This window comes from Chlorocebus sabaeus, chromosome 7 (genome assembly GCF_047675955.1).
Source record: "Chlorocebus sabaeus isolate Y175 chromosome 7, mChlSab1.0.hap1, whole genome shotgun sequence".
Lineage (NCBI taxonomy): Eukaryota > Metazoa > Chordata > Mammalia > Primates > Cercopithecidae > Chlorocebus > Chlorocebus sabaeus.
The window spans coordinates 21,467,560-21,481,464 of NC_132910.1; the positions used below are offsets into that span (position 1 = coordinate 21,467,560).

A 13,905-nucleotide genomic window follows, 5' to 3' on the forward strand; every position below is an offset into this window, starting at 1 on the left:
TGAGGAAAGAAATACTTCAACTCATAAAATCATCATTTCACCTGGTACCAATACTCTAACGACAAGAACATTGAATACTATTTTTAGTAAAAGATTTCCACACAGAAACTTTGTAGAGAAAGAGATAAACACTGAATATGAAGTAGTTCATATTACAGAAAACATTTCAGATATTACTTTAGGTGAAAATATTCCAAATAGTAACCATGTAATAAGCACTGTGCTTGATGACAGAGCTTTTGAGTATGTCGCAAACAAATATGTCCTGGAACCACAGGGGAGAAAATACAACCCTGTCATTAAAAAAAAACTGCTCTCACTTACAACCCCAAACTATTTGGATCTCATGCTATATGGATACTCTAGTGCTGATGCCTCTGGACATCTATCTCAAGGAGCCCTAACTGTGACCAAAACTAAAGAAATATTGCAAAATTTGGTGTCTAGAGAAGAGTACAGCAGTTCTGACCTTGATGATATTGTTCTCAAAATTTCCACCAGCAATTTGAGTTCTGAGGCTTCCAGCTCTATGACTCACCCCCTAACTCACACAAGTGAGAATTCTTACAAATTTCTAGATAAAACAATTCTTGGCAGGGACACCCTAATAGAAGCTGGTATCATCACCATTGTCCCTGAAGACAAAAAGATGGAGTACACCCTTGTTCCAGACGCAGGAATAACAGCAACCATGGAAGAGGGAAGGATGTTCCCAGATGAAACCATGGATCCCATTGTGATAAACTCTCCATCAAAAAATAAAAACCTGTTCTACAGGAAAGCCATTTCATCTGCTATTTATAAAACTGATATTCAACATAAAGCAGAAAATATCTTACCATTCAGAGTAAACAATGTTGAAGGGAAAACTAATGTGACAGACATGACACACTCACAGGACACCAATTTTTCTCTGGCTGAGTTTATTGTCACCCCTGATAGTGAACTTCCCTTCATTGATGAAGATACTGACGTTTTAAATAGCAGAGCTTCAATCTCTTTCTCACATATGAATGCAATCCTTACTGTGGATGATACTATTCCTCTCTTCACTGAGGGTGGTTGTGAAAAAGGTAATTCTAGCCCACATGGAGAACACAATGTTAGGTCTGCAGGATTCCTAGCTCTACAAATCCCTGAAAAAGTCATACTAATTCCTAAAGCATCAACAGAAAACCTTGAAATATCTGGCCCAGTAACAGTAACAAATAACCCCTTGATTAATTCTTAAATTGCATGGTCAGACATGCTTGAGACAATGATTGAATATGCTAATTTTATTAAAGGTAGTGACATTTTCATTACAAACCAAATGGACTTCAAGCCTCACTCCTTGGCCTCAACTAAATTTCCAACTGCACACAATTCTACAAACAATGAATTTGATTCACTATCTTCTGTAAACAGAGAAACTACCGACATTCCTAAAACTGAAACAGATCAAACAGATTTTGAACTTCAGAGAATAATAAAAGCCTTTTCTCCTACAAGAATCTCTCACACAGGATCTATGAAGAAAGGAAAATAACCAGTCCCTCTGATCAAGACAATCCAGCTGCTAAATTTGATAAAATTCACATTACAAATACAACAGATCTCCGTCTAACTATGGAGAAACCCCTTCCTTCAGTTACTGAGCGTAATATCCTCTCCACAAGTGACAAAAATGTGGAAAAGAAAGTTCATATTTCTGAGGCAGGTAATTTTCTTCCAAAAGATGCAAGTACATTGAAAGATAATTCTTTCCCTGTTAAATTTGATGTTACTTTTGCCAAATCTCAGATACATCCCAATTTAAAAGGAATCTCTTCAGTTGATTCCATGTTAATTTTCCAGAAGTATCTAGGTCTAATGATCAAAGCTCTTCTCCTGAAGTCACTACTAGAGAAGGGACCATTATACACACTCCCACTGGAACTTATGGACTACCATGGGAATCAACCCTTCTTCCTTCTAATTTCACAATGTTCATGAGTTCCTCTAAGAACTCTGAATTTAATCCAGTTGTCAAAATGAAAAAAGACACCACAACAACTAATAACAATATTACACCTGGAGAAAGGAGTTCTTCATCTGACAAATTCAAGCTTTCAGCTACTACCATTATTTCAACAAAAGATATGAAAAATATTGTTTATAATAGTAGATAAGGGGACAAGACATTTATAGAGAAAGATACATCAATTGAAGTAGTTCCTTTTATAGAAAACATTTCGAAAGAGGCTGATGACATCCCTTTGGCAGATGGCAATATTCCAAATAATGAGAATATGATAACTATTATGCCTGTCAACAGTGCCCTTGAATATGATGCAGATAACTATGTCTTTTTGCCAGTGGAGAAAAGAAGTGGTCCCCTTATAGAAGAGACCATAGTCACTAATAACTCCAATGCACTTGAGTCACATAAATTCTATGCCGGTGCTGCAGTCTCTGAACATTTTTCTCAGGGAACTCCAATTGATATCAGTACCAGAAAAAAAATTTAAAAAAAAAAAAAAGCAGAGTATCTTCATCTTCAAAGCGGAAAATCCTAACAACGATACTACTGTTCTCAAAGGTTCTACCGCCAATTTTAACACTAAGACTCCAACATTCATGATTTATTCTCTAACTGATCCAAGTTGGAATTTTTTGCCTGAATTTCTAGATGAAATAAATCTGAAAAATGGTCCTCTAATTAGAGACAACACCATCATCATTCTCCCTAAAGGCAAAAAAATGAAGCACCCTCTTGTTTTAGACCCAGAACTAATGTCAACAATGAGAGAGAGCGAGAGGTTCACAGTTGATTCCACTGATCCTGTCATGATCACCATTCCTACAGAATACAAGGACTTGTTCAATAGGGAAGGTGTTTCATCTGCTTTTTGTAACAATGTTGCCGCAAATGTAGCAAAGGCCACCATATCAGCCAGATTTGATCCCAATAAACTTAAAACAAATTTGACAGATGTACTCCATTCACAGAGCAGCATTATTCCTTTGATTGAGTTCAATGTCATTCCTGATGACGATCTGTCCTTCATCAGTAAAGATACGAAAGAGGCAAATGACAGATCTTCATTTTTTTTTTTTTTTTTTTTACATCTGTGAAGGAGCCAAACAGCACTATTGTGAATTCCACTGTTCCTTCCACTGACGGCAGTTACGTGAGTGGTGATTTTATGCTACCTGGAGAAGATAATGTTAAGTCTAGAGGATTCCAATCTCTGTTGAGAACCAACATGCTCCTTCCTAATTCCTTAAATGAAAAATCCAGAAACCCCTGGTCTAATGAGAGATAACTGCTTTTCTGAATCCTCAGTAACTAGAAGAGTTAGAGCAATTGAATACACTGGTGCCATTAATGGAGGCAATGTCCCAAAGAAGCAAGTTATAATAACTCAAACCAACATTCATTCCTATCCCTTGACTTGACAAGTTTCTCCAATTGAATCCACATTTTCAAATAATCCCACAGATAGTGAAATTAACTTTTCTTTCTCTGTGAATGGAAATTCTCCTGGAGATTATGAAACTGAGACTGACGAAATATATTCCAAATCTCAAAGAGCAATAGAAAAAGCCTTTTCCCAGATAAAACAGTCTCAAAATAGTGTCTACGAAATAAGAAAAATAGCCAATCTTTCTGATCAAGAAGATCCAGCTGCTATGTTTAAATTAAGTCACTTTACAAATACAACAGTTCTCATTCCGGCTATATGGAAAATCCCTCCTTCAGCAACCGAGCTCAATCTTCTCTCCAATAGTGACAATGATGTTGATGAAGAATTCCAAATGTCTGAAGCAGGAAACTCATTTTCAGAAAATACCAGTACACTAAAAGATGATTCTTTCACTGTGGAATTTGATGATACTTCTTTCAAATCTCAAGCACCTCCCAATTTAAAAGGAATCTTTTCAATTTATTCCACATTAAGTCTTTCAGAAGCATCTAGACCTAATGATCAAAGTTCTCCCTTTCGTAATACAGTCTCTCACATAGGCATGTCCAGCACAAACACTCCAGCAAGATCACACTGCCTACAGTGGAGATCAACTCTTCCTTCTGATTTCACAACACCCATGGGTACTCCCAAATATTCTGAACTCACTCCTGTTACCATGATGGGAAAAGATATCACAAAGAAGATTGATTATAGCTTTCTACCTGAGGAAACAATTATTCCATCTGACCAAGTTATCCTTTTGCCTATTACCATTACCTCTGAAAATTCCATGGCAAGCACTTTTAGAGAGAATATATTTAAAGCACAAAGATTTTATAGACAGTGAGCAAGTTGCTGAGTATGAAAAAAATATTTTATAAAAGACGTTTCAGAAAGGATGGATGATATTTCTTCTGAAGGCAAAATCACTCGAGCATATGCAGATGATAAAATTACTATGTCTGATGACAGTGGTTCTGAATATGTTTCAGATAACTCTGTCTTGAAATTAGAGGATAAAGCAAATAATTCCTTTATAAAAATGAGTACACTCAGATATGCCCCTAAGACGCATAGGTCTCAAGCACTGTATACCAGAGTGGCTGCTTCAGATAGTCTCTCTAAAGCAATATCATCAGAGTTTGAAGCTAAAGAAAATTACCAAGCTATAATTCCTAAACAGAAAAACAAGAACTTTGACATCGAGGCCATTCTTTTCAAAGATCCCTATGCCAATGTCAAAACCAAAGCTCATAGACCCACAGCTCACTTCCTAATCAATGCAAGTGAAAAGTCTTCTAGATTTTATAACAAAACATCTGTGAAAAAAGGCACCATAAATGGTGATGATGACATCATAATTCCCTCCGAAAGCTCTGACTTTGGAAATAAAATAATGGAGTATTCCATTTTTTCATACGTAAAACCTGTAGTTGACAATAGAAAATTCACAACTGATACTACTAATCATGCTATCAAAAGTAGTTATAACTTATTCAGGAAAAACACTTCACCTGCCATTTGTAAGACATTTACACCCAGCAGGGCAGACACTATCACATCTAGTATATCTGATTTTACTGAAGATGAAACAAGTATAGCCGTGGCATCTGATTGAATGTTTAGTGGTTTTCCTTTAGCTTAGCTTTCTAGTGATGACATTTCCAATATGGATGAAAACCCAGCTCTTACTTTTTCTCCTTTGAGAAAGACATCTTCCATTAAACCAAATGTTCCCACTATCTCCACTGAGGACAGAAATAACATGACCTTTCAGGCCTTCCATCAGAGAGTGTCATGTCTCTAAAACCTACGTCTGCTGGAGTACCTGAAACTCTCATCTTAGCTGCTAATTCTCATACTAAAGACACTGCAGCTCCCAGACTTGCAAAAAGTGAAAATTTACATCATCATCCAACAATGTTAATTTCAACAGCATCAGAGCCTATGCCAACAGATTTCGCTTACTTTAAGGAGGTATTATCTCAGGAAGGCAAAATATTAAAAGTCAAATTGTGCTGAATGCTCTTCCGTTGGTCTGTATTGTTCTCCAAGCTGATTCCACTGACTCTTCAGACAATATTGAAGATGTCAAACCTAAGACATCTGCTACTCTTTTTACCAGGTACAAAATTTTTGATATTGATGCCTCTGCCATTCGAAATACAAAACCTAAGAAAACAAGCACCAAGTTTTCTACTTTTATTCCTAATGAATATGATGGTCCGAATTCCTATTACATAAGAGAAATAACTAAAGCTTCTACAGAGAAAAACACAGCTAGTGAATTTTAAGTGAATCACCTTATAGATGGAAATATAATAATAGGAAATGATCTAGTTATCCAGGTGGAAACAAACTCTATACAAAATGCTGACCAAAACTCTTATAAATGAATCTCATTGCTGGTGACAAATCAGTCAATAAGGATTATGACAGTACCCCTGTAGCAGCTTATTCAAGCTTTCCCATACCCACAGATTCCCTTCCAACTAGATCTGTTTCTCACAAAACCAACTTCATGGCCAGGGACTCAAATTTGCTAACACAAGTTATTGGCATTATTTCTACTGATAAAAAATCTTCATTTTACACAGAGTTCATTTCCTTGGTAGAAGGAAATCCTCAGTTGGAATTTAATATAGCCAATATCAGAGAAGCAAATACTGAATTTCAACCTTCAGAAAGCACTAATGTTACTCATGAATCCATTGTTGATATAGAAAAAGTGTTACCTAGATTTTTAAAAAATTCTATTCTTCCACAAGCTAACAAGGAAATTGAAGAAAACACTTTAATTAGGGATGATATTTCTCAGTTACAGGTAAAAACAATTACTCCAAAGGGTATCCCTGAGGATCCTGCAAACAACAAAGTAGATATGAGGGTTGTGACTTATCCTTCTGTAAATACCATCTTCTTTGGAAACAAAGAAATAGCAACCCCACAGGCCAACACACCCTTCAACAACAATTTATTTAGTCATGCATCCAACATTCTAAACTCTGGAGGGGAAGAGGACAAAATTGTGGATGTTGACATAACAAAATCTCAAAATGTGATTGCTCCTTTCACTTCTTTCACTATTTCTGAAGATGGAAATTACTTTGTGAGTGAAGATCATTGAAACTGGAACTTCTTTAGTGACTTCATTACGAATATAATCACCTCAATTAAGGCTCATAACTTATTTTCCCCAGTAAATTCATAAACTCTGAAGATACGTATATGCTTTTTCTAAACAGGAATTCTAGTGTTCATAGGAGACACCACTTATCTAACAGTGGGTTCCTTTAAAATTGAACATGATACTTCTTCTGATGAATTTCAAGATATTCTCCATACAAGGAAAGTCTCAATGTGGACATCACTATGACACTGGCATTTTTAAAGTCTGTTTCTAAGGACTCTTCCTAGTCAAGTATCCCTGAAAAATCATAGGTGTGCCAAATGACCTTCCTGGGGTTTTATTAAGAAATCTTCCTTTATTAGCAGTTTTCACCTTTTCACTTAAATGTAAGGAATATACTCTGAAACACATGTCAGTAGGTGTAAATTTAATACTTTCCTTGAAAAAGACAAAATGTTTCAATTACTGTAATAGTCACTCCATCAATGGAAGAAACTACTATTCAGATTGAATAAAACATCTCTGGAATCTGATTCTCTGTCCTTTAGTCAGATTATGTCTTCAATGGCAATGATCATTTAGTCAAAAATGAGTATACTATTGTGTATTCCCTGGAGCATAAAACTTCAGTTTCATCCTCAAGAGTGCTAAAATTCCTGCATTTCCACCAGGAATTCCACCATATGCTTTCTTCTCTTTGATGGATGACACACAGTCAATCTGAAGTGTTCTTTTGAAGGGCAATGTTTTAGAAAACATAGATGATGTGAATAGCATTCCCCTTAGAGGAGGAATAATTATGCTGCAATCAATGTGATCCTACCTCACAGCTCTACTAGTGGAAGCAGAGTTAGTGTGATCACAAAATTAATGCCTGAAATTAAAGACTATTTGACAAATAAATATCAATGAAGATGATATAATTATTAAACTGACATGTCTAATTGGAGATAAAGTGCTCATAAAAGTATTTTATAGCTTATTCCAACTCTCTTCATCATAACAAATACCCAGTCTTACAAGATATCTTCCAGCAAATACACAGCTAACCTCACCATCTTTTTTTTTCCTTTTTGTACACACAAAATCTTCCCCAAAGGAGGTACCAAGTTTTCTGTTTACAGTATGCTTTATTCTGAATTAAGCTTTATAAAAACTAAATGATGGGGGACAAAAATAGAGGTTAAGAAAATCCTCCTACTAAGTAAGCTTACTGAGAGAATGACTGTCCCTATGGTATTCTTTACTGGCCCAGGAACTGATGGTACTTCTGTTCAGAAACATATTTTTACAGAGAATGATGATATGCCTGCAACCAGGCTAATCATCTAAGACAGAAAGCTGAAAACTTTGAGGTTGAGTTCATATTTAATAAAGAATAATTATTTGTCCTTGAGATGGAACCCACTATTCAGGCTGATGTTGCTGCCCTTTCTCGGATTTAGTTGTATCTGACTATGAAAATTCAATTTCTTCTAACAACACTGGAAAAAGACTCATTCTAGCATTAACACTAGGCTGCAATCTGCTTTCATCTAATTAGTTATATCTTAAGGTTGACAACACAATGATGATGTTTGACATAATTAACACTATTTTAAAAAATACTCCCTCCGAAATTGAGAATATAATTCTTAAAAATAATGCAGTTATCCACATCTTGATTCTTGTTTCTGGGTGAATTTTGACACGTCACACCAGCTTCCTGCCAGTGATAACCCTCCCTGTCTTTTGGGTTAAAATAACAGCCTGCAGAAAAACATTCCTAAAATAATGTTAGCCTACAAAACTTGAGACTCTCACTGTTACTCAAGTAAATTCAAGAAGTCAGAAATACAATGAAAAAGAAAACACTAAAGACCCTAAAAGGCCAGTAACTATTTGTTATTATCTCTACTGAAAAAGTGGGACTCCCTGTTATGAAGAAGGGAACTAACTGAATTCCCTGCTACCTAATTACCTTCATAGCTATACTTTCTGACAAAAACACGATTGATTTTTTTAGATACCAATTTTTTAATACTATGAATCTTAAGGGAAAATGGCTTCACCTCAAAAATACTCTGTTACTTGCTTGGAAGACAGATGACTTGAAGCTGATGCTGATAAACTTGTGGCTTCCAGAGTTTTCCTTACTAATACTAAACCCACAAGGTGCCTGGCAGTCTCTGCTATGTCTATTTCAAGTGACCCTAACTCCACATCAGGCGACATCTTCCTTATAAACAGCAACATGGTAAATCTTAAGTTCCCTGCAACTGAAATGCTTGGCTGTGAATTTGATTTCATAATCAGAGCGGATTCTATTGTCTTTTCATCCAATATTCCTGCAACTAGATGACCAATCGCAGCCTAGAAACAACTTCCAAGGAGACCCAGTTACATTGCCCCCATAGCTGATGCAACAATCACCATGATGACCCAAGCTTTAATCACTCTGATGAACACTGCTCTCCTGCCTAGAGATACCACTGAGTCCAGAAGCAAGACCTGTGAGAGTGCACAGTGCCACTTCGCCCCATGGCTGAAGATGGTTTGCCCAAAATTTATTCTCATCCTCCAACAGAAAGCAGTAAAACACCAACTGCAGCAACCATTTTCTTTGGGGCTGACAATGCTATTCCCAAATCAGAAACAACTATTACTTCAGAAGGAGATCACGTCACTTCAGTAAACGAATATGTGCTAGAAAGTGATTTTTCAACAACTACAGACAACAAACTGACGCCTACAAAGGAAAAATTCAGATCAGAAGATGATATGGGGACCGACTTTATTAAGTCAACAACTCACCTACAGAAAGAAATTACCTCTCTGACCGGCACTACAAACTCCATCACAAGAGACTCTATTACTGAAAATTTCATGACAGTTAAAATTGGGAATATTTCATCACCAGTTACTACTGTTTCTTTAATAGATTTTTCCACTGACATAGCAAAAGAAGATATCCTCTTGGATACCATTGACACAGGAGATGCAGAGATCTTAATAACATCTGAAGTCTCTGGCACACTAAAGGACAGCAGTGCCGGTGTTGCTGACACTCCTGCCTTTCCACGTATAAAGGATGAAGCTGATATGAACAATTATAATTCCTCCATCAAATCCAATGTCCCTGCTGATGAGGCTGTCCAGGTCACTGATTCCATTATTCCTGAGGCTGAAATCCCTCCTGCTCCTGAAGTAAACTTCACTACTATTCCAGATATAACTTCCCTTGAAGAAGAGAAAATAACCAAAATTGACCGAAGTGTTTTAGAGGATGACACCAGTGCTGTGGCTACATTAACTGACTCTGATGAGGAAAAGTTTATCACTGTGTTTGAACTCACTACCTCTGCTGAAAAAGTCAAAGATAACCAGGAAGATACTCTGCTAACTGATGAAGAATCTCCTGAGGGAGCCAATATTTGGATGGAGAGAGAGACTGCAAATGAAGCAGAGACCCATTCTGTTTTGCTTACTGCTGTTGAATCCAGATATGACTTCGTTGTCCCTGCATCAATAGCTACAAACCTAGTGGGAGACTCATCTACAGAAGAAGAGTTGTCTGAAACTGATAGAACAGAGACTGTACCTAAGATCACTGAGCCATTTTCTGGAACTAGCTCTGTATTAGATACCCCAGACTATAAGGAAGACACCTCCACAACTGAAACAGATATCTTTGAACTACTGAAAGAAGAACCAGATGAGTTCATGATTTGAAAGCAGCAAAAGGGATACCACGTAAAATTGTGCAATAGCCTAGCCAGCTAGCCTTAACATCTAAGAAGTTTTTCCAACAAGCAAAAACCTTTAGAAATGAAAGAATGTGGGCATTTAAGGCAAGTATTCAACTTAATAAATGTAGATGCTTAGGACTACAGATCATGTAACAGATTTATGGAAACTTAGAAAACAAAACACAGTGTAAGAGTCCCCCTAGTATCACAAAGTTTCAATATTCTAACAATTACTTAATGTAAAATTTTTCGCCCTAGCCTTCAGGGAGTATGAAGACAGAGCAATGTAGAAGCTCATTTCAACAACATTTAATGATGCATATCCTTTAGTTAACAGTCAGTATTATACTTTAGTGAGAATTAAGGATATGAAGAGAATCAAATTAACCTCTCAAAAACATTACCATAGCACTAAAAAGTTCTCCCAAAAATGCTGGTTCTGAACAATTTTTTCATTAGCATTTCACCAATGATTTTCTTCTATTTAAAACATTTTTAATCCTCATTCGTATAAGAATTTAAAAAAATTCAGTAATTGTTTAGCACCCACATGTAAGATACATAAGATTTATGGTAGGGTTCTTAGCACATGTTAGATACAAACTAAAGCAAAATGATATTTTACAAATATGCGTATTTGTCAGAAAAATGTTCTGTAAACATATATATCAATTTAATTTTCTTTCTGTTAAAACATGTTTTCTGAATTTTTGTCCATGTTTTCCAGGTCTTAAAACACTGAATATCACACTCTTCTTATGATTCTTGCTAGCGATTCAAGGACATAAATCTTCATTCTTTTGTAGCACAGACTACTTAAATGGGTCTGTTTTCACTTTGCTCATTTCTCTTCAATAAATCTTTTTGGCAAGCAACTGATTTACTGTGTGTAGGTGTGTTTGATATTCTAGTACAGAATTCTCAAATTAGGAGAAAGAGAAATGAAAATTCATTGTTTGTTTAAAGAATAATATAGCTCTAATCCCCAGAAGTGAAATTATTCTATAGAGATTTATAATTGTATTACATTAAAAAAAGAAATAAAAACAATGCCAAAACACCAAATGAATGAAATACATTACGTACGGGTGGTTTGTAAAGGGATTTACACCATTAGATAAACTATAGACTAGAATAATAATGATAGTATGTTAAAACCCAGAAAAAGATTATGACACAAAAATTTGTTATACAGTGAAGTAGACTTCAAAAACATGGGATATAATAGTTAATCTTATATGAACAATCAGTATTTGGGAAAATAATAAGTTGGAATAATAAACAAATTTTTAAATTCTGTTTAAGACCATACTTTAAAATAAATTCTACATGGATTAAAGACTTTCATATAAAAACTAAACCCATACAAAAACCTAGGAGGAAACACACCTGTATATCTATCCAAATGGACCTGAGAAATCTAAGCATATATGAAAAGGTGATAAAAAGATTAATAGGTTTGACATCGATGAATAGTTAAAATTCTGAAACAAAGAAAATTAACATAAAATTAAAAAGTAAATAACTAATTTCATTTTACTGATTTTATATAGCAGTGAAAAGATTACTATCATTTTTCTATAAAAGTTTCTACAAAGAAAGTATTTTAAATGAACAATAGAGATAAACATAATTCATGAAATACAAATTGTCAATGAATATGTGAAAAATATTCAATAGACATTTAAAAAATTAAAATAAAGCTATTACACATCAGTTTTAGTCATTTGAAGATTGACAGTAATTATTGCACATGTTCATTGTTGACTCATTTTCCAAACTTTCTCCAAATTTCTCCAACCTTTCTGGAAGGCTGGAAGCCAATTTGGCAATACATATAGCAAGCATTTAAAAAGTTGGAAGTTTTGGGCCCAGTTATTTTACATATTTTAGCCCTGAGAATTTTCCTAAGAATCAGAAATTATGAAAGTTCTAACATTTATTGAGCTCTGACTACCTGTCAGGCACAGTTGAGTTTATATTTAGCATAACATTTGATCTCCATGGTACCCTAGAAGGAGAAACATTATTATTCTCATTTTAGTAATAAGGAAACAGTCAGAAAAGCTACTCAACATGCACCAAGCTTCATAGTTAATATGTAGCAAAGAACACTTCAAACCCAGGCCCCCTTCATCCAGAACCCATGCTCTCTTAATCACTATACTGTATAGGCCCTCAGATTTAAGTACAAGAATGTTGGCAAATTCTTACACTCAAGAAAGTGATTTTATATGTTCATAAAGGAGAAACACTGAAAACAATCTACAATTGTAGTCACATGTAATTAATTACACGTCTATATATCCATAGGAAGCCATAGTTTGCATCTTTTGAAATGGTTCTAAGGCTGCAATAAACATACGTGTGCATGTCAGTGACAGACTGGATTAAGAAAATGTGGCACATATACACCATGGAATACTATGCAGCCATAAAAAAGGATGAGTTTGTGTCCTTTGTAGGGACATGGATGCAGCTGGAAACCATCATTCTTAGCAAACTATCACAAGAACAGAAAACCAAACACCGCATCTTCTCACTTATAGGTGGGAACTGAACAATGAGATCACTTGGACTCGGGAAGGGGAACATCACACACCGGGGCCTATCATGGGGAGGGGGGAGGGGGGAGGGATTGCGCTGGGAGTTATACCTGATGTAAATGACGAGTTGATGAGTGCTGACGAGTTGGTGGGTGCAGCACACCAACATGGCACAAGTATACATATGTAACAAACCTGCACGTTATGCACATGTACCCTAGAACTTAAAGTATAATAAAAAATAATAATGATAAAAAAGAAATGGTTCTAAGGAAGAATATTTAACCAAATGGAAGATATTTTCAAACAACTCTAACCAAATTTACACAGTGGTATGTACGCAATATACACATGCATACACATACACATGCATGCAGAATGTCTGGATTATATATATTACAATATATAATCTCTAGGAAGGACTGAAGGTGATTTTGTTTCATTCTCTGGGCTTTTGTGCATTTCTAAATGCTCTGCAATCATCCAGAACATAAACTGTACACAGGAGAGGATGAATGTTTGTCAACCCCATTAACTAGAAAACCTGGAAGCCAAGCTAAATCTTTCACTCTTACCTGCTTCCTATTAGCTAGTATTTTGAGTGTTTCCTATGTGTCAGACACTATTTTATTTTTTATTCATAAGGCATGTGTATGCACCGACTATGTTCCAAGCACTATGAAAGTATTTTGAGCCACCATAGTGAATCAAATGACACCGTCCCTGCCTTCATGGAAATTAATTTACCATAAAAGACAAATTTTAGAGAAACGATCTCAAATAATCACACAGAAAGAAATGACTACATGCAAAATGTGATGGGTGTTTCAAAGAAAAAACATGAGATTATAATTGCAGATTTCACACACATTTAAGGCCAAGAAATTTTCTCTGAGGGGGTGAGATTTAAGCTAAAATACTGAAAAATGTGGAGAGATGAAGAAACATCTCCAAATCCTTGAGGCTAGATTTTTCAAGGATATGAACAGACATAGTATTAGCTGGAAAATAAGATGAAACTAGAAAGGTAGGTAAGAGACAAATCATACAGCCCTTGTTAAACATCTTGA

The 13,905-nt window shown here is 35.5% G+C and overlaps 1 protein-coding gene across 1 annotated transcript; it reads left to right on the forward strand.

Annotated features, from left to right (window-relative positions):
• Positions 1-9,081: 9,081 nt before the first annotated feature.
• CABS1 (calcium binding protein, spermatid associated 1) lies at positions 9,082-10,272 on the forward strand. Its single transcript, XM_007998783.3, has one exon. The coding sequence runs from the start codon at positions 9,082-9,084 to the stop codon at positions 10,270-10,272; it is 1,191 nt and encodes a 396-aa protein (XP_007996974.3).
• Positions 10,273-13,905: the final 3,633 nt, after the last annotated feature.